The 24,571-nt window shown below is 62.4% G+C and overlaps 3 protein-coding genes across 13 annotated transcripts in view; all 3 read right to left on the minus strand.

Annotated features, from left to right (window-relative positions):
- Positions 1-393: 393 nt before the first annotated feature.
- ART1 (ADP-ribosyltransferase 1) lies at positions 394-2,750 on the minus strand. The gene is made up of 4 exons (XM_087757771.1): positions 2,617-2,750; positions 1,452-2,319; positions 993-1,031; positions 394-895 (listed from the first exon to the last, which is right to left on the minus strand). The coding sequence occupies exons 2-4, from the start codon at positions 2,236-2,238 to the stop codon at positions 813-815; spliced, it is 909 nt and encodes a 302-aa protein (XP_087613897.1). The 5' UTR covers positions 2,239-2,319; positions 2,617-2,750; the 3' UTR covers positions 394-812.
- A 9,721-nt stretch (positions 2,751-12,471) lies between these two features.
- On the minus strand, positions 12,472-15,170 carry CHRNA10 (cholinergic receptor nicotinic alpha 10 subunit). The gene is made up of 5 exons (XM_087758323.1): positions 15,110-15,170; positions 14,660-14,805; positions 14,049-14,203; positions 13,109-13,641; positions 12,472-12,956 (listed from the first exon to the last, which is right to left on the minus strand). The coding sequence occupies exons 1-5, from the start codon at positions 15,168-15,170 to the stop codon at positions 12,472-12,474; spliced, it is 1,380 nt and encodes a 459-aa protein (XP_087614449.1).
- A 2,131-nt stretch (positions 15,171-17,301) lies between these two features.
- NUP98 (nucleoporin 98 and 96 precursor) overlaps positions 17,302-24,571 on the minus strand; it is a 39,703-nt gene continuing 32,433 nt past the window's right edge. For 9 of the 11 annotated variants that reach the window (XM_087759368.1, XM_087759361.1, XM_087759369.1 and 6 more), the window contains 7 exons: positions 24,214-24,357; positions 22,533-22,675; positions 21,756-21,977; positions 20,621-20,862; positions 19,950-20,104; positions 19,373-19,484; positions 17,302-18,769 (listed from right to left, as the gene is read on the minus strand). In XM_087759368.1, the coding sequence (XP_087615494.1) occupies positions 18,552-18,769; positions 19,373-19,484; positions 19,950-20,104; positions 20,621-20,862; positions 21,756-21,977; positions 22,533-22,675; positions 24,214-24,357 (1,236 nt within the window). In that variant the 3' untranslated portion in view covers positions 17,302-18,551. The other 2 variants (XM_087759367.1, XM_087759371.1) reach the window with 2 other exon arrangements.

Raw genomic sequence — 24,571 nt, forward strand, 5'->3', positions numbered from 1 at the left:
GTCCCCCGGCACGGCGCCGTGGAGCCCCATGTGCTGCTCCATGGGGCAGCCCCCCACCCGTCTTGTCCTGGCAGGGCCCTGCTCCTGGGCACTGGGGCTGGGGCGGCCGGTGCCAGCCCCCTCCCTGCTCTCTCAGGCGCTGGGGGGCTGCAGGCAGCCATGGGACAGGCAGGGGAACAGACCCCAGGAGGAGACACCCCTGCCCCGGACCCCCTGAGCAGGACCTGGGGCTCAGGCATCGCTCTGCGGGATGCTCTGGATGCAGGAGGGCTGGCGATGGTGGGGCGGGGGGGGGCGGGAGGAGACCCCGGCTGCAGCCCCCCCGAGTTGCCCCCAGCCCAGGGAGCTGCAGGAAACCCCTGGAGACACCGCGGGCCCACAGCAACTCTTTATTCCTCGGGGAGCCAGGGAAAGGCGAGCAGCGGAGCGGCAGGCTGGGCAGGGACACCCCCAAAAGCAGCCCTGCTGTGTGCCTTCGCTCCCCATCCGCACCAGCCCCCGTCCCTGGGGCAGCCCCTTGCAGACCCCCACGCTCAGCTGCATCCAAAAGCGCCAGCGGCGCCTCTGCAAAGGGCCGCGTCCAGGCTCCGCTGGTGCCCCGGGGCTGCCGGTGCGTCCCGGGGCCTGTGGCACCACGGCGGGGCTGAGCTGGGCAGAGGCGGCCGCCATGCGGGACCCTGCAGCGGGGCCGTCCCCATGCCCCCAGCCCCTCCTGGCGCCCCGTCCCGTCCCGCCGTCTCCGTGAAGCCGGTGGCTCCCATTCCCAAGGCCTTTTCTGTGCCGGGCTGCTGTGGCAGCGGTGGCGTCGCGGCTCAGAGGCCCCAGGCAACTGCCAGGGCCGTGGCTGCCAGGAGCAGCCCCCAGAGGCGCGGGCGGTCCCCGAGGATGCTGCTGCCTGGGGGTGGTGGAGAGGGGGGTGAGGGGCAGCCGGGGGGACAGGGGGGCCGCGCCGGGGTGGCCCTCCCCGGCTGCAGCGGGGGCTCGGGGCTCACCTGCGCTGAAGACGCACGGCCGGTCCTTGCATCTCTTCTCTGCCAAAGAAACCAACTCTGTCTGCATGGCTGCTGCACGCTCCGCACCGCGCCGCTCCTCGGCCTGACCCAGCCGTGCCATGCCGTGCCGTGCCATGCTGTGCTGTGCCATGCCATGCTGCACCATTCTTTGCTGTGCCATGCTGTGCCATGCTGTGCTGCACCATGCCGTGCTGTGCCATGCTGTGCCGTGCCATGCTTTGCTGCGCCATGCTTTGCTGCTGAGGTCCCCCATTGCAAACCCCAAGCAGAGCAGCTGGGAGACGTGCAAGGACACGCGCCCGAAGGCAAGCTCCCCCCGTCACCCTCCCCGCGATCGAGCCCCCCCTTTCCCGGCAGAGCTGGTGGGACGGGGCCACCCCCCACCCCCTGGCCCCTGCACCCCGGCGGTGGGGAGGAACCGTCCCGCGGGGACGTCACCTTGCACGAACACGCAGTTGTAGGTGCTGTGTGCGCCCTGGGAGCGGAGCTGGATGAGGGTTCCATTCCCTTCGTGGGTGACGTTGGTGACCTTGAATCTCTCGAAGGGCGGGATGAGGACCTCCTCCTCCGTGGGGAAGAAGGAGAAGTCCCCGATGGGGACGCCGTAGCAGGTCTCCACCGAGAAAAAGGTGTCCTTGCCGAAGGGTAGGCTTTTTGTTTTGTCGAGGGAGGTGGAGGTGAAGTGGCCAAAGCGGATGGATTGGTTGCGGTTGGTGGTGAAGCGGATGCCCTCCACGCCCCGGTAGACGTGGTGGCAGCGCTGGGGCTGGGTGTCCCGCAGGGCACGCAGGGCCTTGGTCAGGAGGAAATGCAGCACCTTGAAGTCGAAGGCGCCCAGGTATTGCTCGCGGGAGCGCCCGGCCTCACGCACGGCTGCGTTGAACACGCGGAACAGGGGGCCCTGCTGGGTGTACGCCAGGAGGGCGATCGCGTGCTCCGGCCGCAGCGCTGGCGCCTGGGCGAAATGGCCCCGTCGGTTCCGCCATTCAGTGGTGGCTTTGGTCCAGGCCTCGGCGTAGACGCTGTTGTTGGCGAACTCAGTGCGGTTGAGCTCCTTCAGTTCCTCCTCCATCATGCGGCTGCAGCCCCAGTACTGGTCATCGAAGGAGGTGGGGACCATGTCCAGCGCCATTTCCTTGACGGATTTGAGGTCTCGCCGGTGCAGGGGGCTGCCGGTGGCCAGGGTCCCAGCCAGCAGCACCAAGCCCAGCGCCAGATGCTCCATGGTGGGCAGAGCCACCCCGAGGGAAGCCCCCAGCGGCTCTGGTGCCTCGGGCAGGGAAGCAGCCGGTTCCTCCGCAAGCGGCTGGGGAGGTGGAGGAGTGAGAGCAGGGTCAGCTCGGGGAGGGCAGCGGGGCCTGGGAGGGGGCTGCGGGGAGAAGCAGGGCAGGCTGGGGGAAAGCACCCCAGGTGCATCCCCAGCCAGGGGCACCCCCTCAGCACACGTTCCGCCACCAGCCAAGACCCCGATCCCGTTCCCTGCGTTAACCCCTGCCAACAGGCGCGTGTCCCCAGCGCCTGGCAGCACGGCCCCGGCAGCCCGCAGCTCTGCGGCGTCACCCCCCAGGAGCAAACCCCCCGGAGCCCCAGTGAGAAGCGTTACCTGCGCCCCGTGGCAGGCGTGGGGTCGGGGTGCTGCTCCCAGCTCCCGTGGCACCCAGCCCCTTGGCGCCCACCCGCTGCCACCTGGAGAGGCGAGAAGCGGCCGCTGTTTCTTTTTATAGCAGCCCCGGCTGGGATCGCTCAGGCGCAGATCCAGACCCCACCTCCGTCCTCATGGTTATTTTTACGGTGCCCTCGAGCACCCAGAGCAGCCGCTGCCCCCTCCCGCCTTGCAGCGTGGCTGTGGGGGTCCGTCGGGAAACCCCCGTGGGATAAATTGCCTTTGCTTTAACCTGGGTACGGCCTCTGTCCCGCCGGGGCTCTGCCTTTTCCTGCGGGAGCCGACGCCGGATCCAGCCCTGCTGACCCGGGACACGGTGCTTGCACCGACCCCCCTGTCACGCTGCTGAGGACGGGGCAGGTTGTGGCACGGGTGGTGCAGAGGCATCGGCGGCGCTGGCGGGGGTCTCCACGGCACGTCAGCCCCCGTCCGCAGCCCCCAGCATTTGGAGGGGCTTAGAAGGCAGGAGGCAGGGCAGGGTGCAGGCAGCACGGCTCGGGACAGCTCTTGTACAAGTCGCTGTCTAGCCCAAATGGAACCCAATCCATAGCAGGGCTTGCTGAAGCCTTAGGCCGTGAGCCGCGAGCTTTCGCCTAGGTACGCTGACCGTCGAGTGAACTTTCATTTTTCTTCATGAAGGAAGGCCCCGAGATCGCTGCAAGCCAAAAAAATAACATAGCCCCAAGTGCCAGCAGAACCTGCATCCGTTAAGATAAGAAAAGGAACGTCCCGCCAGGAGACAGAGAAAGGATCCGACACGTATGCCTGGCGTACGTCGTGGGAGGGAGCCCCCCAGGGGGCAAAATCCCAGGGGATGCGGAGCCCCAAAGCCCGGCAGGAGCCCAGGGCCGTGCCTGGCCCCAGAGCCCCAGCAGGGAGCCGAGAAGCCTGGGGCAGACGGGACGCAGCGTCTGAACGCGGGGCGGCCACGGCACCCCCAGGTTCTCCTCCGCGGGGGGTCCTGCTGCCTCCCCCATCCCCCCCCCATTTCCCTTCACTAATTAAGCTGTCCTTGTCTCTAGCCAAGAGGTTCCTTTATTTCCCACGTTTGCCCTCCCGATTCTCCCCCCATCCCGCTGGGGGAAGCGAGCGGCGGGGGGAGCTCGGCTGCGGGCTGGGGTCAAGCATCCAGGGCCTGGGCTCAGGAGGGAGGGACCCGGGCTGGGTTTGGGCAGGACCTGGGCTCAGCATCGAGGGGATCCTCTTTCATTTCAAAAGCTCTGCCCACTGCTGCTGTTCGCTGGAGGGCCAGGTGTGGGGGTCCTCCTTCTCCTCCTCCTCCTTCCTCCTCCTCCTCCTGCTCCTTTGCCCTTCCACTTACCCTTCACCTTCCCCTTCTACATCTCCTGCTTCTTCTTCCTCTCCTCCTTCTCCTCCTCCTTCTCCCCGTCTTTGAAGCCCTGCGAGGCCGCCCCATCCTGCAGAGAGTGGGACTCCATCAGCTGCCACCCCTGATTCCCAGGGAAATGTCCCAGTCCCTCCCGAGCCCCTCGCATCTGCCCACACCGGCCAGAGAAGGGTGCAGGGAGCTGCTGGGTGCCACAGAGGGGGCAGCACTCACCCACTCAGGACCCCCCCAGTTCCCCAAGCCTCTCGGGGGCTGGAGGGTGAGCTGGGGCCGGCCCTTGGCCAGGACCCGCCACTGGAGCTGCCAGCGGGGACAGAGCAAGAGCGGGTCCCCAGGGAGAGCAGGGACAGGGCGCAGAGCCCCGCGGACATGGAGCTGCCCCCTGGCAGCCCCCCAGCCGTGGCCACGGGCAAGGGGGAGCTTGTCCTGGTGCTCATCCGTGCTATCCGGGCCAACCAGGCGGTGACCGAGCGGCGCTGCGAGCTGCTGAGGGCAGCGCTGGACCAGCGGCAAGAGGCAGTGGGGTGCAGTGAGGGAGCTCCTGCCCTCCAGAGCTCCTTGGCCGCCCAGCCACATGCCCTGCCTGCGGGCACCTGCTCCTGGGGACTGGGCTCTGCCAGGGTGCTCCTGCCTGCAGCAGCGGGGATGATCCTGCCTGGGGCCCCATTGGGGCTGCTCCTCATCAATTCCATCTGCGTCCTCTTGCCCAACTCCACAGGACTGCTCCTGCCCAACTCCTTTGGGCAGCTCCTGCCTGAGTCCATGGAGCTGCTCCTTTCCAGCTCCGTGGAGCTGCTTCTCTCTGGACCCGGGTCCTGGTCCATGTCCCAATCTGCAGACTCGTCCATGTCCACCCCTGGCAGCTCCACTCCAAGGCACTGGGGGCACACTCTGGCCCCCAGCAGCCCCACCTCGTCTTGCACCCCCACCCTGGTGGGCGGGCGGGAGGGCTCCCCGGGGGGTCCCACCGCAGGCCCCCTCGCTGCACCCCACTGCCTCTTGCCGCTGGTCCAGCGCTGCCCTCAGCAGCTCGCAGCGCCGCTCGGTCACCGCCTGGTTGGCCCGGATAGCACGGATGAGCACCAGGACAAGCTCCCCCTTGTCCGTGGCCACGGCTGGGGGGCTGCCAGGGGGCAGCTCCATGTCCGCGGGGCTCTGCGCCCTGTCCCTGCTCTCCCCGGGGACCTGCTCTTGCTCTGTCCCCGCTGGCAGCTCCAGTGGCGGGTCCTGGCCAAGGGCCGGCCCCAGCTCACCCTCCAGCCCCCCGAGAGCCTTGGGGAACTGGGGGGGTCCTGAGTGGGTGAGTGCTGCCAGCTCTGCCATTGCACTGGGCCAGGGCACCGGGAAGGAGTTGAGGGAGCCCAGGGAAGAGGAGCTGCTCCCCGACAGGGAGGCCAGCGAGCCCAGGGAGTGCAGGAAGTCAGCAGGACCCACGGGTACAGGTGCTCCCCGCTCGACACTGCCACGCTCACCCTGTCGTAGAGGAGGAGAGGTAAGAGACCCCGCTGCATCCCGGCCCCTCTGGTGGGACCCGCGGGCAGCCATCGGTCAGGGCTGCCGTGGGGTGTCGGCCATTTGCAGGGCGCTCGGTGCTGGGGACACTCACCGCTCTCCTCCTTCAACCGGTCTCTTGCTGCAGTTGTCCGACACTTTGACTTCTTCTGGCACCTCTCCAGGATCTCTGGGAGCTGGGTGAGACGGGAGCCGCTCCTGGCCCCACACCACAGCCCCCCGTGCCACCCTGCACCACACCACACCACACCACTCCATGCCACCACAATCCATCCCACGCCACACCACACCACGGTGCAGCGTGGTGCGGTGCGGCGCTCACCTACGTGGGGCTACTTGCCCCGCAGCACGGCAGAGACCAGGCTGAGCGGCAGCACCAGCATCAGGAGCCCCAGCTGCTGAGCCGGGGTGGGGATGTGGGAGCGCCCCATGGCACCGGCTCTGATGTGGCCGCGTTGCTCCGAGTCACCAGCACAGGCCCGCGATGCGGATCCCCAGTGACCTCCTGGGTCCCCAGTGGCGGGACCCCCCCACTGCTGGTGTGGCAGAGGCTGAGGCTGCAGGCTGCCGAGAGGCTGCCCGACTGCGGTGCCCACCGCCCGCTGCCTGCTGCCACGGGGCCCCCAACCCCTTTTATGGTGCATCAGGCAGGCGTGGCCCCCTCTGTGGCACGGAGGGATAGTCCATGCAGTAGCCCTTGGGCCAGTCCGGCAGAGCAAGGTGTAAAAAATGTGCTCTACAGCGCAGCCGGGGAGAACGTCCCCACCTGGAGCCTCTGGCAGAAAGCACCGGGGGAGACTCGGGGTCAACCGCTGGGGTTTTGGAGTCGGGGACAGGGAGCTATGCCAAAAGCCCCCCCGTACCCTTTTGGGTCCTTGAAATACCCTCTCCTGAGGTAGTCTGTGCCAAGGATGCACGGAGCCTCTGGGCCAGACACAACGGGGTGCTTCTGCCACTCCTTCCCGGTTAGGGTCACTTCGGCCTCCAAGACAGTCAGCTCTTGGGATCCCCCTGTCACTCCAGAAATACAGTTGGGTTCTGCCCCTTCATAGCTTGATGACGTGAGGGTACACTGTGCACCGGTGTCCACTAAAGCCGTATACTCCTGTGGGGCTGATGTGCCAGGCCATGGAAGCCACAGAGTCCGCTACACCCGGTTGTCCCTTTCCTCCACCTGGCTGGAGGCAGGGCCCCGCTAGTCCTGGTCATAGCATTCGTTACTCGCTTCTTGTAAATGCGAGTCAAAAATCCCTTTATTAAGATCGGAAACAGAATCAGCCCTTCTACTCTGGCTGGGGAACTGCTCGCTGGAAACCAGAGCAACAGTTTTCCCGTTTCCTTGCAACTCAGGTACCCGTGCCTCTAGGGTCGAGGTAGATTTTCCATCCCGCTTCCTCATGTCCTCTCCGTGGTCACGCAGGTAAGACCACGGAGCGGCCCGTGGTGTGTATCCACTACGTGCTCTCTCTTGAGCAGAGGGACGTGTACGTCTAATGGCTGAGATACCGGTCCGTACGGGTGAGGAGTCGGACATGTCCTCTTTGAATCGCTGGATCTCCCGGGATAATTGCTCAGCTAGCACGTCAGGCGGTTTCTCCACGGCCAAGACACAGGCCCGTAGGGAGGAAGAGAGACTTTCAGAGGGGGGCCATCAGCAGGGTCTCCAGCAGGCCTTCAGGCAGTGCCAGAGCCAGGCGCAGGCCTTGCGCACACACCGTACTGCCCTGCACGGCTGTGGGGCTGCCCGGCGATGTGTCCTGCCCGCAGGCACCCACTGCTGGGCACTGGGCTCTGCCAGGGTTCTCCTGCCTGCAGCAGCGGGGCTGCTGCTGCTCAGCCCAATGGATCTGCTTCTTTCTGGCTCCCTGGGGCTGCTGCTCTTCACTTCCATCCAGCTTCTCCTTTCCAGCTCTACAGGGCTGCTCCTGCCCAGCTGAGTGGGACTGCTCCTTTCCAGCTCCATGCAGTTGCTCCTCTCTGGTCCCAGGACCTCGGCCATGTCCCCATTTGCAGCCTTGTCCAGGTCCATGTCCAACCCCAGCAGATCCGCTCCAAGGCACTGGGGCCAGCTTCTTTCTGGCTCCCTGGGGCTGCTGCTCTTCGCTTCCATCCAGCTTCTCCTTTTCAGCTCTACAGGGCTGCTCCTGCCCAGCTGAGTGGGACTGCTCCTTTCCAGCTCCATGCAGTTGCTCCTCTCTGGTCCCGGGACCTCGGCCATGTCCCCATTTGCAGCCTTGTCCAGGTCCATGTCCAACCCCAGCAGATCCGCTCCAAGGCACTGGGGCCAGCTTCTTTCTGGCTCCCTGGGGCTGCTGCTCTTCGCTTCCATCCAGCTTCTCCTTTTCAGCTCTACAGGGCTGCTCCTGCCCAGCTGAGTGGGACTGCTCCTTTCCAGCTCCATGCAGTTGCTCCTCTCTGGTCCCGGGACCTCGGCCATGTCCCCATTTGCAGCCTTGTCCAGGTCCATGTCCAACCCCAGCAGATCCGCTCCAAGGCACTGGGGCCACACTCTGGCCCCCAGCAGCCCCAGCTCATCTTGCACCTCCATCCTGGTGGGCGGGCGGGGGGGGTCCCCAGAGGGGGTCCCACCGCAGGCTCCGCTGTCACCCCCCACTGCCCCTTGCCACTGGGCCAATGCTACCTGCAGCAGCGCACAGCACTGCTTGGTCACTGCCTGGCTGGCCTGGAGAGCACGGACAAGCTTGAGGACAAGCTCCCCCTTGTCCATGGCCATGGCCGGGTGGCTGTCGTGGGGCAGCTCCAAGTTCACAGGGCTCTGTGCCCTCTTCCCGTGGTCCCCAGGGACCTGCTCTTGCTCTTTCCCCACTGGCAGCTCCAGTGGTGGGTCCTGGCATAGGCCCAGGCCAGGCGTCCCCACCGGCTCCTTGGCAGCCTTGGGGGGTCCCGAGCCATTGAGCGCTGCCACCTCTACCGCCGCACCGAACCAGGGCTCGGGGAAGGAGTTGAGGGAGCCCAGGGAAGAGGAGCTGTTCCCCGACAGGGAGGCCAGCGAGCCCAGGGAGTCCATGGAGGCCAGCGGAGCCCGCGGGGCCAAGCACTCTCTGCTCGAAGCCTCCACGCTTGCCCTGCAGAGGAGCAGAGGAAGGAGGCCCTGCTGCACCCCGGCCCCTCCGGCGGGACCCGTGGGCAGCACCCCCTTCTTGGCCAGCGGGCAGGGGCAGGGCACGGGGTGAGGGTCTGGGGCAGGATCTGGGGGTCTCCCCCAGCACTCACTGCATCTCCGGGGTCAGCCTGCGCTGCTTCACTCCTCCGTCTGCTCGGGGAGAAGCTGCTGAGGGAGGAGATGGAGTGAGCGGCCGGCAGCCCCCGGCACAGCCCCGGGTCAGGGCTGCTGTGGGGTGTCGGCCGTTTGCAGGGCGCTCGGTGCCGGGGCCACTCACCACTCTGCTTCTCTGGCCGGGCTCTCGCTGCCCTTGTCCGAGGCTTTGACGTCTTCCGGCACCTCTGCAGGATCCCCGGGAGCTGGGTGAGACGGGAGCCGCTCCTGGCCCCACACCATAGCCCCCGTGCCACTCCACACCACATCATGCCATACCACGCCACACCATAGCATACCACACCGCGCCATGTCATACCACCCCACCCTACACCACCCCACCCCACCCCATGCCACCCCACACTGCAACGCTGTGCGGTGCAGCGTGGTGCGGTGCAGCAGTCACCTACCCGGAGCCGCCTGACCCACAGCACGGCAGAGACCAGGCTGAGCTGCAGCACCAGCATCAGGAGCCCCAGCTGCTGAGCCGGGGTGGGGATGTGGGAGCGCCCCATGGCACCGGCTCTGATGTGGCCGCGTTGCTCCGAGTCACCAGCACAGGCCCGCGATGCGGATCCCCAGTGACCTCCTGGGTCCCCAGTGGCGGGACCCCCCCACTGCTGGTGTGGCAGAGGCTGAGGCTGCAGGCTGCCGAGAGGCTGCCCGACTGCGGTGCCCACCGCCCGCTGCCTGCTGCCACGGGGCCCCCAACCCCTTTTATGGTGCATCAGGCAGGCGCGGCCCCCTCTGTGACACGGTGGGGCAGGCAGAGCCCCCCTCTGTGACACGGTGGGGCAGGCAGAGCCCCCCTCTGTGACACGGTGGGGCAGGCAGAGCCCCCCTCTGTGACACCCGGCGGCCCTCCACGCCCTTCCCCGGCATGGCAGATGCGAGGGGCTCGGGAGGGACTGGGACGTTTCCCTGGGAATCAGGGGTGGCAGCTGATGGAAGCCCACGGTCTGCAGGATGGGGCACCATGAGGGGCTTACAAGAGACACAGGCCCGTAGGGAGGAAGAGAGACTTTCTTCATATTGTCGGAGATGGCCAGCCAATTCATCCACTGTCTGTTCCTCTCCATCTTTCCATGTCGGGGAGAAGCTGCTGAGGGAGGAGATGGAGTGAGCGGCCGGCAGCCCCCTGCACAGCCCCGGGTCAGGGCTGCCGTGGGGTGTCAGACATTTGCAGGGCGCTCGGTGCCGGGGCCACTCACCGCTCTCCTCCTTCAACCGGTCTCTTGCTGCAGTTGTCCGACACTGGAAGGGTAAGTGGAAGGGCAAAGGAGCAGGAGGAGGAGGAGGAAGGAGGAGGAGGAGAAGGAAGACCCCCACTGCTGGTCCTCCAGCGAACAGCAGCAGTGGGCAGAGCTTTTGAAATGAAAGAGGATCCCCTCGATGCTGAGCCCAGGTCCTGCCCAAACCCAGCCCGGGTCCCTCCCTCCTGAGCCCAGGCCCTGGATGCTTGACCCCAGCCCGCAGCCGAGCTCCCCCCGCCGCTCGCTTCCCCCAGCGGGATGGGGGGAGAATCGGGAGGGCAAACGTGGGAAATAAAGGAACCTCTTGGCTAGAGACAAGGACAGCTTAATTAGTGAAGGGAAATGGGGGGGGGATGGGGGAGGCAGCAGGACCCCCCGCGGAGGAGAACCTGGGGGTGCCGTGGCCGCCCCGCGTTCAGACGCTGCGTCCCGTCTGCCCCAGGCTTCTCGGCTCCCTGCTGGGGCTCTGGGGCCAGGCACGGCCCTGGGCTCCTGCCGGGCTTTGGGGCTCCGCATCCCCTGGGATTTTGCCCCCTGGGGGGCTCCCTCCCACGTCCCCGAGGGAGAGGTGCAGGGACCGAGTGGTCGCTTCATCCCCGTGCCGGACGGCCGGACACGTGGTGCTTGAGTGCGCTGCAAAACCTGCCTGGGTGACGCTGGCTCTAACGGAGCCGGGAGAGACCTCGGTGCCACCCCAGCCCAGCCCCGACACCTCTGACAGCCAGTACGTGGGGTGCGCAGCAGCGATGGGGGCAGCGGGTCCAGCCCCCCGGCACAGGCTGTCGGCTGAGCACGGCCGAGCTGCCGGCGTTGTCGCAGGAGAAGAGTCAGAGGTCACTCAGGCAGGGCTGATCCAGTCGTGAGCTTATCGAGGTCCAATCAGTACATGGGGGCATGTAAGACATTTCAGAAGCGCCGATGGATTGGCAGTCAATACTCTACTCTTTCCTGCACTCAGACTCAGGATGGGACACAAAGATCATCGCGTGAGCTTTCTCTATGTATGTCAAGCATACATGCATGCAAAAACCATCACGTAGCAACCCGTCCGTGCCTGGTGTCAGGTACGGGATCGCTCAGCCTCGAGGGGTAACCTTGAGAGGGGTCCCCGCTCACGGAGAGTGCTGCCCCCCACATCCCCGTGCGTCCTCCAAGCCGCGGCCGGGGAGCAGCTGGGGAGCGGGGAGGGAAGGGTGCCGGGGGCGCGGCGGCACTGGTGCTGCTCGGGGTGGCAGTGGGCGCTGTCCCCGGACGCTTTGGTGGGATCCTGCACCGCTGCGATGAGGTTTTGGGCTTTCACTTCTGCTTGGCAGTGAGGCCAGGGGCCCGTCTGCGGGCTGCCTCCCCCGCTGCCACCGGGTGCTGCCTTGTCCCCATGGTACCATGTGCTTTGGCTCTGGACCTCAAAGCGTGCCGTGCTGTGCCATGCCATGCCGTGCTGATGCGGGTCCCTGGGGAGGGACACTGCTGCAGGGATGGGCTGCGCAGGCACCGATGGACCCTGGGACGGACCTGCCCTGCCCTTCCCCACTCCCTTGGGATCGTCCCCAGTGCCGCTGGGTGCTGGAGCAGTGTCTCGGGGGGCTGCAGCAGACGCAGTCCCTGGCTGGGCAGGGCGGCAGATGCCGGTGGGGACGCGGGAGGGGGCAGAAGGTGGCCAGCACCGCTGGGAGCAGTGGCCGCGGCTTGGGGTGCTGCAGGGTTTCATGGGTGGTTTTGGGGTGATATGAGACCCTCAAGCTGCACCGGTAGCTGGGGGACTGGGAGGGCTCGGGGAGCAGGACCCTGCCAGCCAGCAGTGCCCACATAGGGGTATGTATGTGTGTCTGTGTATATCTTTATATCTCTATATATACATCCACGGAGCGAAAGGCTCTGCCCAGCCCTCCCTCCGCTGCAGAGCTCTGGATGGGGCTGCAAGGACTGGGCATGGCCCCACAGAGAGAAGGGTTCCTGAGGGTCCCACACCTCTTTGCTGCCCACCCTGCGCACACCCCCAGCCCACGCTGGCTGCTGCTGGTGCCAGTGCCGCAGCCCTTCCTGGGCGAGGCCCCAGGATGCCCCAGCCCCCAGGCAGGAGAGGGAGGACACACGCTCCAGGGTTTATTTCCAACTTGTTGGATTTCTCGGGCACAGGGTGCAATGGGGGCACGGGGGCACAGGCCCTGGCGCAGCCACCTGGGGGGCTGGGACCGCTCAGCCCTGAAGCTGGGACGGCCCTGGCCGGGGCCGGGGTCCTGCTGTCGGGGTCCTCTTCCCTGCTGCTGGTGGAGCTTCCACCCTGCAGCTCCATGGGTGGCTGGGGGTGCTCTGGATGAGCCACCCTCATGGGGCACCCATAGCCGCCACTGTCCCTGGGTGGTCATGGGCAGGGGGTGCATCGGGGCGGTGGGTCCGCAGGGCCATCAAGCAGCTTTGCCCAGGACCAGCACACTCATGAGGAAGACCATGATGAAGAAGACCCACATAAAGAAGCGGTCCATCACCTTGGCCACCTTCTTCCACTCACTGGTCCAGCGCTGGGCGGCTCTGTGGCGCCGGAAGCAGCCGGCGATGTAGCTGACGTTCCTCAGCAGGCCATCGTGGTGGCACAGGCAGCGGTCCCGGGGGCAGACCCCCGCCTCGGCCCCCACCTCCCCTTCCTCAGGGCTCTCCCCCAGCACACCGGCGTCCCCCCTGCCCACCCGCCTTCCTGGTGCCCGCCGGGGGCTCTTGCAGCTCTCTCCCACCTCGTAGACGCAGCAGAGCCGGGCCATGTGGTGGAGGATGAACCGCCTGGCCCAGGGGGGCACGGGCCGGGCCCCTGGCCCGCAGTGGTGGATGTTCATGATGAAGATGGTCAGCGCAGTAGAGGCCGTGATCATGGTCATGGTGGCAATGTAGTACTTCCCTGCGTGGGCAATGGGTGGTGACGCCGCGGCAGAGGGGGTAGAGACCTGCACCCCATCCCTGCGCCACAGCCCCCCGGTGTGGGTGCTGCCCGTCGCCCCGGCGCAGACGCCCTGGTCCCATGGGAGGGTCCTGGGTGTCATTGAGGCTCACCAATGAGCGGGACGCTCTCCGAGGGCGGCATGCTCTCCGCCACCAGCAGCTGGAAGACAGTGAGGGCCAGCAGCACCGTCACCCCCAGCGAGACCTTCTCGCCTGAGTCGGCTGGCAGGTAGAAGCCGAGGGGCGCCAGGAAGGAGACCATGATGCAGGGCAGGAGCAGGTTGAAGATGTAGAAGGAGGCGCGGCGGCGGAGGAGCAAAGTGTAGGTGACGTCGGGGTAGGGCTCGGAGCAGCAGCCGTAGGTGATGACATTCCTCGTGGCCGGCATGCCCAGTACCTCCCACTCCACGTTCTCCACGAAGTCCGTCAGGTCCCCGGTGTCCAGCCGGTTGCGGAGGTCGATCTGGTTCCCATTGTAGGTCCAGGAGCCGAAGGTGAGGTGGCACCGCTGCCCGTCGAAGGGGAAGTAGGAGACATCCACCTTGCAGGAGCTCTTGGTGATGGCGGGCGAGTCCCACATGATGTGCCCGTCGGAGCGCAGCACCACGTTGGTCTCCATCGAGCCGCCGAAGCGGTCGTCGGCACTGGGGAAGGGACGGCCATGGGGCCAGGATGGCCCCGAGCCTCATGCAGGGCGAGGGTCTGCGGGGCCAGGGCCGAGCGCCTGCCCCCAGCGCGATGTCCCCTCCCCACGTCACCCTGCCACCCAAAGAGGGGGCTCGGTGCCCCCCGCCACCCCCGTGGTGGCACGTCCCGGCTGGCAGGCCGGTGCCAGGCACACCGGGCTGCTGCCAGCGCTCCCTGCCCTCCCTGGCCCCCCCCTTGTCACCCAGCCGAGGTGGCCATCTCCCAGCATCACCCACGCCAGGACCCCCCTGCTCACGCAGCCGTGCAGCCCCGAGGTTGGCAATGCCTCGTGCAGCCCCCCTCAGCCCCAGCCTGAGCCCCCCCGGCTCCGGGAGCAGCGTGGGGGGTGCTGAGCACCACCCACTTGTTGTAGAGGATGATGTCCGGCCGCCAGACGTAGCTGCTGGGGATGCGGATGCTGTCGATGCCGTCGTAGGCGTCCTTGTCCCAGGTGAGGTGGGCGTCCAGCCAGGCCTGGCGGACCCACAGGTAGGAGGTGAGGACCTGGTTCCTCTCGTCCTGACGAGGGGAGAGGGTGGGCGTGGGGGACGGACCCCAGCGCCGCCCGCTGCCCCCTTGGCCCCCAGCCCGGCAGCCCCTGCAAGGGTCCCAAGGGGCTGAGCTGCCGTCGAGGGGGTTGTGCCGGTTTTGGGAGGCTGGAGAGGTCTGAGCTGGTTTCAAGTGGCCTGAGCTCATTTTGGGGGGGCTGTGCTGGTTTTGAGGGGGTCTGAGCTACCTTCAAGTGGTCTGAGATGGCTTGGGGGCAGCTGGGCTGGTTTTGAGGGGGTCTGGACTGGTTTCAAGGGATGAGCATCAGCTCTGGGATGAGCAGGACCCACTGAGGGGGGAGCAGAGCCTGTCTAAGCGGCGGCCAGGAGCGTGACGAGGACGGTCTCGTTTTGGCTGGGCAGGGCTGGGCTGCCGGTGCCAGTGCCCGTGCCGGTGCCGGTGCTGGTGCCATGCCCGGCCACTCACCATGTCGATGATCTGGGAGAGGGTGACCTGGAGGGTGACGTTGAGCGCCCGGTCTGTGTCCTCCACGGGGCGCAGGGCACTGGAGTAGTTGGCGAAGAGGTCGTGGAGCAGCTTGTAGGCGAACCTGCCCTGCGCCCCCCAGCAGCCTGCGGGGACCCAGACCGGGGCTGGGGGGGCCGCGGCGGCAAGCGCCAGACCCCTCCCCAGGGACCCGCGGGACCCGGCCGTGGGGACCCGCTGGCAGCTGAGCGAGGTGGGGGAGCAGGCCGGGCCCCCCGCCCCTCCCCACCACCAGCCCAAGCCTCCCCCCCCCGTCCCACCGACCCCATCCCCCACCCGGGGATGCCCAATGTGCGGGGATGCTGCTGCTCGCAGGGGCCGGGGCACCCTCTCCCCGCGCCCAGGGCTGGGTGGGGGTCAGCGCCCCTTGCCGCCCCCTCCGCCGCTTACCCGGGGCCAGGAGGCAGCTGGCGAGGCAGAGGGCGAGCAGCGGGCGAGCTCCGGGCTCCATCCTGCCGCGCGCCCGCCCGTGCAGGTCCCGGGGGACACGGGGGGGGCCGTGCCACCTGCAAGGGCTGGGTGACGTCAGGGCTGGGACAGGGCGGGGGGGGGCACGGCCCCCTGGGGAGCAACAGCGAGCCCTGCGGTGGGGGGCAACGGGGAGCGACCCCCGAGGGGCCCTGGCTGGGACCCGGCAGGGGACCGGGACAGGGTTTGGGTGCAGTTGAATCCCTTTGGGCCGGGTCTGGGTGCTGAGCCACTGCCGGCAGCGACACGCTGCCTGTCGGCTGCCCATCGGCTGCCCGTCGGCCGCCCACGCCCGGGGAAGGCTCTGCCCGCCAGCAGCCACGCGCGCCCTGAACCCTCGCTGCCACGAGACCCTCGCTGCCGTGCCGGTGGGCAGCCCCTTCTCTGCCTGCTCCGGGCAGCTCGGGACCAGGACCATGGTGACAAGGACCGAGCGGTGGGCTGGGGCAGGCAGGGACGAGGTCGCTCCTCGCCGTGTTGTCCGGCACTGCGCTCTCCTGCCTGCCTGGAGCCGCCTGCGGCTTCGCTCCCAGCCCGCAGCTTCGTGCGCTGGAAACCACCTTCTCGAGGCGCCTCGGACCGGGGGGGCTGCGGGGAGCGGGGGGGGCGCTCCCTGCAATCCCGACCCAGCGCAAGACGGAAAAGGAAACCCCGGGGCTGAAAGGGAGATGTCACCTTGTCCGCAGCCAAGTTTGGGGCCCGAAGCCTCCTGAGGCCGTGGCAGCGGGAAGAGCTGAGGGGAGATGCTGCGGGCCCTGGGGTGGAGGGACTGCTGTGCGTGGCAAGGGACATCCCGTGCCCCCGCTTCTCCGGTCACAGTAAGGAAGGGGAAGATGAAGATTATTCCCGTCTGGTGAGAACGAAATCCCAGGAGGTTAAGGGACACGGCCCAGGAGACAAAGCAGCAAGTGGCAGAGGTCCCGACAGCGGGGTGCCGGAGCACCTCCCCAGCTCCAGCCACGCGGGAGGCCGCCGGCTCCCGCTGCCCCGGCACCTCCCTGGCACCTCTCCCACGCCGGTCCCCGGCAGCAGATGCCAAGCAGCGCGCCGATGGCTTTTAAGGCTGGAGGTTTTGTTTCCAGGCGGTGAATTATTCATCCCCAGGCTGACACCCCGGCTCCTCCGCCCAGGGCAGCAGCTGGGGTTGCAGAGGCAATTACGGTAATGGAAGGAGGCGAAGCCGGACTGACCTGGCTCCCCACACGGCGCGGCGCGGCCGGCGTCGCGTTCAGCACACGGCGATGGCGGCACGGCAGGACAGGGCAGGACGGCCGCCCCGCGTGGGCGAGGGAACATGAATTGCCGCTGCTTTTATAGTGTTTCGTGCCTGAGAGCTGGCAGTGGGGAGCGGGTCCCCCCCAGCCCCGTCCCAGAAGCGACCGCGGGGCGCTGGGCACGGGCCCAGCTCGGGGAGCAGAGGCTGGATGCGCACCCGGAGCAGGACGCGGATCTGTGGTTTAACCCCTTTCTGAGCACGCGCACGTGCAGTGCCCAGCCTGAAGCAAGCCTGTTCCATGCTGCGTGGAAAAGCGCTTCCCTCCCTTTGCTACGGAGCTGCGACCCGGCCTGTCCCCCGCCTCTTTCCAGAAATCCCGCTCCCAGGAAAGGGCGTCCCCCCCCGCACCCTCCCAGCCACGCCGCCTCCTCCGGACCCCGCAAAGGGCTCCCGGGAGGGTGCGCTCCATGGCCGCGCCAAGGCCCACGACCCCAGCCCTCCTGGAAGATGGGGGGCTTTTGTTATTCCAACTGTTCCCGCTTTCTTCCAAGGCGCTGAAGGAGCCTCCTCCTCGCTCCCACCTCGCCCGCCAGTCTCCGGGACCTGGCCCTGGTGAGGGCCGCTCTCACCGGTGAGGACCAAGACGAAGACGACATCCAGTCCCGTTTCCGTGTCCTTTGTGGCCGGGTCCCTACCTTTTCCCTGGTCCGTACGCACCGTTCCTGGCACTGTGCACGTCCCTCGGATCAGCGCCGGGGGGCGACCCTTCCCCGCGCCCCCCCCGCAGGCCACGGCCGTGGTGGCCGTGCCAGCACCCGAGCCAGCCCGGGCGTGACAAGCCCAGGGACACGCGCCTCCAAAACCCAAGTCTTACTTAAATAGCAAAGGAAACCGTGGGAATACTATAAACATTTTATTTATTGTTTTCAAAAAGACAGGAAAATAATCTAGATCATTTATTTATAATTTTTTTTTTTTTTAATAAAAACCTCTACATCATCCTCATGCATGAAGACCTTCAAAGAGCCAACGCGCAGCAGCCCCAGGCGGGCTGGAAGCCGCCGCAGCCGCCCTGAACCCAGAGCAAACCCATAAACAGCTTTTTTTTTTTTCTTCTTCTTCCAAAAATAGTCGGTTTCTAAACACGGTAAGAGTGAAGACTGTACACACCGGAGCACGGGGACACGGGCAGCCGCGCGCCTGCGGGACATTCTTACGCTGGACGGGGGCTCCGCTCGACGTAACCCCGCTACGCGGCAAACGCGGAGGCGTGGGCGCGGACCCCTGCCCCGCGCGTGGTGGCGGAGGCAGCCCGAAGCGCCCGGGCCGCGCTGCTCCTCGGGCAGGTCGCCGCTTTTGGCAGTTTTGCTTTGGGCGCAGAATTGGCCCCCTCCCCTCGGAAGCCCGGAGTCCTGGAACGCGGCAGCTATTAGGGCAAGCTCCTGTTTTACTGCCTGCGGGCCAGGAGCCGTCCGGCCTCAGGGGCCTGCACGGGCAGAGCTCGCCGTAAGGCACACGCGCAGGCGTCACCTCCCCGTCTCCCGAGCCAGGGAAGTAGCTTGCTTTGCTTTTGGAGATGGGAGGATGGAGAAACGAGAGCAACACCATGTTCGCAGGGCTCCAGATCAGCAAAAGAATGCAGGAAAAGACACTTGGGAACTTAAGTTTCCTCTCCCCCCCACCCCCAGAGCAAACTCTTAACATAAAGCCCCAGTTAAAGCTTATCCGCGGTCAGTTCAGGTGCCAAAGGCTCCTCGGTTTTACCAAGCGCAGTCCCACCAAGGCAGGAGTCTGCCCACAGAAAACGGTCCCAGAACTTACTCGCCAGCCTCTGCGCTGCAAGGAGAGGCGTGGCGGGGATCTGCCAGGAGACGAAGCCCGCGCCGCGCCCCCTCCGCGGGTACAACCTCGCCTGCAGACAGGTTCGGCCAGAGGCGCTTTATTGATTCTAGGAAAGCGCTGTGTGGTGGAGGGTGCCGGCCGTCTCAAGGCTCCCCCAGGTTACCAAAATTCCTGCGTTAGCCCACGCGCTAAAGCTGTTTTACACCTCTATGCAAAAACCTGTGGCTAGAGAGGTCGCTTGCCCTCAGAACAAGGGTAAGGGGTAACAAACGGTAAAAATTGTCCATCGGCGGAAGGGATCCTTCCTCAGTGAGTCACGACTGCCAGCTCCCGGAGGTAGGACTGGGTGAGGCTGCGGAGCTCCTCCAAGGCATAGTCCTCCGGCATCGGCAGCCGCCCGATGTGGGGAGCCAGCAGGCGAAGCGGGACGCGCTGCACGTCGGGCGTGGAGTCGGCGACGGGCTCCAGGGCGTGCTGCAGGCTGAGGACCGCCCGCAGCAGGTTAGCGATGCGCTTGGCCATGTCTGGAAAGAGCAGAAGAGGAGCAGTTGTGCACGCTCCGCACCACGCTCCGGAGCGGGAGCTGGCACCCCAGCGCTCAGCAGCTCGCCCTGCGAGGGGTGAACCTGAACAGCGATCCGACAGGAAATTTTGGCATTTTGGGTTGGTGGCACCATGCCCTAGCGTGACCTGGCCTTCTCTCAGCTCCAGCAGTGAGCTTCCTCTCACCAGACAGACTTCCTCCATGAGTTTAATAAAAAAAAAAAAAAAAAAAATCGGCCTTATTCCTTAGAGCAGACTGTTTTCTGCCAGTATGCTCACGCTTGATTTGGCACTGTCATACGGAGAAGACACTTTAGGGCTTATCAGGAGACAGCTTAAGAGACCAGGCACCAGCTGCCACATCAACCAGGTGACAAAAACTGCCTGAAACAGCCACCAACAGCTGCAGGAATGGTAACGCCCGGAGCAACAGACGGCTCCCCTCGCCCACCCCAGCCTTCCTTCTCAGCACACACCCAGGGACAGACGGACAGACACACCGGCAGCCCGGGTGACAGCCGGGCAGGGCTAGGTTGTAAAACTGGCTTTTCCCAGTGGGCTGCCAGACACCGACGTCCCCGTACCTGACTGAGCCAGGCGGTCCTTCGCGTTGCGGCACTGGATCTGCTCTATCCTGTTGCACAGCGACGTCACTTTGGTATGTAACCGCTCCAGCTCGTAGGTGGAACAATCCAGCTGAAAGCAAACGAGAGTCGGCTCCGAGTCACCCAAAGCCTTCCAGCAGAATCGCTCGCCGGCCGCCCGAGTTGGCTCTAAGCCAAATCCACCCAGCAGAAGACAATCTACACTACGACCTGTTTGAAGTTAACGCCTGAAGTGGGGGAAAGGGGAAGCCTGGAACTGAATTAGAGGGGACCGACACACAGACTCCCCGCTACCTGCTAGTTCCGCTCCTTCTCCTTCACTCACCTCACCTGTCACGCCACACAACGCATGTTTGCGGGCAGAGCCCACATCTTATTTTGACATGATCACCACATCTCTCTACCGTTTCAGAGACGCACCACATTCTGTTCGCTAGCGTCTGCTAAAGGGAAACACCAGCACTGAAGAGCGAGGAACAGGTTATCCTAAAAGTGAGACTCTGTACGAGCTTCCCAACGGCAGGAAAAAAACCGCACAACCGTGTTAGTTTGTTACCTGTTGAATCCTATCAAGCATCTCAATCACACGGATGTAATCTAGGTAGACCAGCCCCGCCATCTCCCAGTCCTGGATGAGCGCACTGCGCTCTGGAGGGGCGAGATCTTCCAGGAATCCTTTTAGGTACTTGTAGTTTTCATTAATAATAGCATCTAAAGAGAACAAGCACGTTAGTAACGGAGCAAAGGGGTTTCTTACAACTCAGGAGCATTGGATGTTGAAGAGAAAAAGCAGCTACTGGACTGTACTCTCAGGCAGTTCTGTAATTCCTTGACGCTGTCAGCCGCAGCCAGAAACGCTTCCTTGATGGGTGACCTACAAAAGGCAAGTCTAAGGCCATCCCATTTCCAAGAGCAGGGACACCCCTAGGATCGGGGCTCCGGGAACGCTACCGCTGCCCTTCTTCCCTGAGGCACCTCCGGCACAGGAAGGTGGACGTGCGGAAGGTTAAGCACCGTCCTTCTCGCGTGTTTGCAGTGAATCATCATCGCGCCGGGCATCAAACGAGAGCTGTTTTGAAACAGCCAGCCACTCTCTACTAACCCTGTTGCTAGAGACACAGCCCGACCCCTTCGTATTACTGAACACCCCATGACTTTTGTTCCTACTAGATTCGTGTGTGCTGTTCAAAAGACAGAATGAAAAAAAAATTAGGAGAGCAGACTCACCTGAGGCTAAGTGCCTGACAACCAGCCTGTGACACTGGTTCCAGTGCCCAGCCTTGAACAAGAAGAGGGCTTCTTTATGCTTGTCGCCCTCCGTCCTTGCTCGAACCGCCTTTGCTTCATGAATCCACTCTGGGGGGACGCAGAGCCTCTGCGTCAGAAAATTCTCCTTGGCCCAAGACTCTGGCGTCTCGGAGAGAACGCAATGCCGATTTAAGAGTTCACGCACTGCCTTCTCCCGTGTGCTGGGGAAGAGAGGACAAGGCGTTATTCCAACAAGCAATCCTTCGTATCGCTCCATCAGCAGACACGCTTCAATACGAGTGGCCGCGGACTGAACGAGGCAGCAGTGAACTGCATTATACTTACTGGCGACGGCAGAGGCACAGGCGTAACACGGCAAACGCCAGCCTCGCCGGGCCTCCACCGTATTAAGAAAAGCTCTAGTATCAGCTGAACTCCTTCAGTACAGGTTAGTCACTAACAAAGAAGTCATTGCTAGTGTTTTGCTTAAAAAACTTTAAGTATGATCCAGGCCCCTGAAAGTAATACACGGGCTCTATTTGAAGTTATCGGTTGGAAAAAAAATTCTATTATTAAAGGTAGCTGTAAACACGAACAGCAAGAGACACCTTTCCACAAGAGACGCATTATCTACAAGTTTAAGGCAATTTTTTGTGAAGCATGGATTTCACCACAAAAGCAAAACATGCATGCTGGCGATTCCCAAGCCCTCCTTTCAAACACACTTGCTTCTGTTCAGCCCCGACAGGAACAGTTACAATATTTTGCATTACTGATGTTTTCAGGGGACATTCCTGAACATAGTAAGCTTGCTGAGCCAGAGACAAGATACACAGCGTCAGGATACCAAAACGACGACAAGATCTGCTTCTATAGCACCGTTGGGCAGTCACAGTCCTTATAACGCAATACTATTTAACATATAACAAGACATTTAACTAAGCAGAATTATTCATGCCACTCTGTAGTCAAAACTGTGCCAGGACAAGTGGCTGTGCAGTTCCAGTTTAACGGGAGAGAAGCCACGATAACTACGGTACACACAGCAGGTCTATAAGACAGAGGCCGCGTTATTTTCAAAGAAAAACAAAATTAAAACCACTCTTTTACTCACTGGGTATCAGGCTCATGCAGCAGTATGAAAACAGCCCATTCCCAAAGCCCTTCGCTCTCAAGCTGGGCAGCGTAGCTAGCATTCAGCACGCCTTGACTCTGCTTGAACAGATGGGTGTAATTCAGGGCTCTGAGCACTTCCCACAGGTGCCAGCTGAGACGATAGTCCAGGGGGTCAGATGTTACGCTCCTGGGATCAAGCAACTGGTCAAGATCATAGTGCCTGTAGGGAAAAATAGTTGTACCATACACAGCTAATGGTGTCCACAGAGAATCAGAAACTGGCACTACTTAGTTCTTTCCCTTCACCCACCTCCAATTATTCCATATACGCCATTTATGTGGGTGTGGGGCTTGGGGGTTTTTGTTTGGGGTTTTTTTTAAAAGAAAAACACCAAAACCAAAACAGGAACAACTGTTAAAATCCTTTTGCTCTTCTTTTGAGTCTGCATCCAGACTGTCACAACCTTTTATATGTGCTCTTCCTGTAGATTTCTCAGTACCTCAGTCTCAAAGACAGCTGTGGTGAAGCAAGATTACTGCACTCTTCAGACTCACACGTAAGAAAAAAACCAACACAGTTGCACTCCAAAGCTTAAGTTCCATCAGCTATACCATCACCAGCAGAGACAGTGTCGCCACATTCTGTACGGGTTTGACTACTGTAAGTGGCTCAGTAAACACTAAAGCCGATTTCATTCCCCTGGATTGGGAATTCAACAAGTCACTGATTGATCACGATTCTTCTAAATAGTTTTGGAACTATTTACCCATTTACCTGTCACTGTAGAGCTTTAACAAATGGAAACAGACATCTCTCAGAGGCCTTCCTGCATTATCATCTTCTTCAATTACACAGCCAGAATCTTCTAGGTAAGGAGGCAGAGGACAGCAGGCATATTTTTCACACTCTGGTGTGTTCTAAAGAAATAGTTTTAACAGTAAGTTTAAAGATAGTACTCTGAACAAAACCACATTCTGAACTCCACACAGCTCAGCAGGCTCACGAGCATCCTTTCTGCTTCAAAGGAGAAGGTGCACCCTACTGCACCTGCAGTTAGAACTTACACAGCCACTATATACCATCATGATGCTAAAAAGAAAAAACCTAGCCCCAAAATGCTTTGGCACGTTTAATTTCATCTCACACTGAGCTCTTAAAAGCCGCCGTGTGGAGGCACAGGCGGCTCTCACATACACACAACCTGTATTCCTGAATGATTTTACAGCTGGAAAACCACATATGGCTTGATTAAACAAGAGATGGTGCATGCCTGGAAGACTTCTCTCCCCCTGCAGGGTCCAGACAGCTAAGCGAGCAGCGCTGAACACACTGAGTTGACAAGGACAATTTTACAGGCGACTGAACTGCAGGAGAACCGTTGTCTATCATAACATCTAACGGGTCCGGGTCATCGAAATCCTCTTGACACTCTCACTGCTGGTAAGAACACTAGATCCGGGTTTGGAAAAGCATTCCACATCCTGCTGGTTTCCAGTTATTAGCCCTCCTACATGAAGTTCTAGCAACGAGCTGTATCCACCTTTCCTCCACAGTATCGGCTACAGTGAGCCCACCCCCACATTCCAACCTGTAGCATTATCTTAAGTCATGACAAAACTAAAGCTTGGTATTTTGAAGCGATGAACACTTTATACTGACCCACTGCATACAAAGATAATGCTAAATATACCTGCAGCATTAAGCACGCATCAGTTAGAAGTTACGAGACTTGATGCTGTGCTTGAGCTATCTTTAGGCATACTGATCAAGGCCTGAAATATCTTTAGTTAAATGATTAAACACTTTTTTCCAACAGAACCCTTTGTCTTTCTGTATACAGAGGCTGACAGCTCTACGGCAACAAACAAGGCTTTGCATAATGCATGCAGCCACGCACTGTCTGCAGGACAGCGTCCTCCCTCGCTGTAGAGACAGCGAGTGTAGCAAACAGGGTGCGTGCTTCGGCAAAGACAAGTTTAGAAGTCCGGCAGCTGAGTATTAATCGTCACATTGGGAAACCTGACTGGCTACCTAGCTCAAATGGCCTTCCTGCTGCTGGCCACTAGCCATCTTCCTAATTTTGTCTAGCTGTCAAACACCTGGAAGCACTCCGTCAGCGAGAGATATGCTTCAAATAAGTCACTCCAGAGCACCCTAAAGAGCAGGTCCTAAGCTTCTCGAGTGACTAGAATTACCAACAGGTTCAACCCCAGCGTGTTATTGCCGTTCCCATGGGGGAAGGAGCATTCCCATCCAAGTGAACTGCTGCAAAAACTCATCACTAAAGCTGGTGAAGGAATCCGATGCTGCAACAACTGAAATAATGAATCCATAGGCAATTCCATACTCAGCACCTCCGCAGTGATACTTGACTGCTCACGGAAGACTCGGGGCAGCATCAGACAGTCAATGGTACCGAGGAAGATCTCCTTTTACCCCGGCCTGACCGACCTACCTGGAACGCCGACTCGTACATGTCAAGTGCCTTGGAAATAGAAGCTGTTGGAGGCAGCAGGTACCAGAGGTGAACAGCCATGCAACGCTTCCAGTCCAGCAGCGAGCACACATTGACACTTATCCTCTCCGATAACTGCCACACCTGAAGAAAGAAATTACTAAGTTTAGTCAAACTTATCACACAATGGTCGGTACAGAGCAGGCACGGAACAGTAAGATGTTACATTAGTAAAAAAACCACATCACCACCTTGTACCCCTTTCCTGCTGTGCACCGCACGCTGTGGTTGAGTGCTACAGCTTAAGCGTACTGCTGTCAAGAAGGGGAAGTCAATGACAAAACAGCTGAGCAACAGA

This window comes from Nipponia nippon, unplaced genomic scaffold (genome assembly GCF_047370975.1).
Source record: "Nipponia nippon isolate SJK-2023a ecotype South Korea unplaced genomic scaffold, ASM4737097v1 scaffold_2, whole genome shotgun sequence".
Taxonomy (NCBI): domain Eukaryota; kingdom Metazoa; phylum Chordata; class Aves; order Pelecaniformes; family Threskiornithidae; genus Nipponia; species Nipponia nippon.

What these genes read in the sequence shown, in the direction of transcription:
- ART1 (XM_087757771.1), bottom strand. Translation starts at nt 2,238, where the DNA reads ATGGAGCATCTGGCGCTGGGCTTGGTGCTGCTGGCTGGGACCCTGGCC. An exon ending in CAACTGCGTGTTCGTGCAAG is followed by an intron (nt 1,032 to 1,451) that starts GTGACGTCCCCG and finishes TTTCTTTGGCAG; the next exon opens with AGAAGAGATGCAAGGACCGG. An exon ending in GCCGTGCGTCTTCAGCGCAG is followed by an intron (nt 896 to 992) that starts GTGAGCCCCGAG and finishes CACCACCCCCAG; the next exon opens with GCAGCAGCATCCTCGGGGAC.
- CHRNA10 (XM_087758323.1), bottom strand. Translation starts at nt 15,170, where the DNA reads ATGGAGCCCGGAGCTCGCCCGCTGCTCGCCCTCTGCCTCGCCAGCTGC. An exon ending in CAGCTGCCTCCTGGCCCCGG is followed by an intron (nt 14,806 to 15,109) that starts GTAAGCGGCGGA and finishes GGGTCCCCGCAG; the next exon opens with GCTGCTGGGGGGCGCAGGGC. An exon ending in GACATCATCCTCTACAACAA is followed by an intron (nt 13,642 to 14,048) that starts GTGGGTGGTGCT and finishes TCCCTTCCCCAG; the next exon opens with TGCCGACGACCGCTTCGGCG.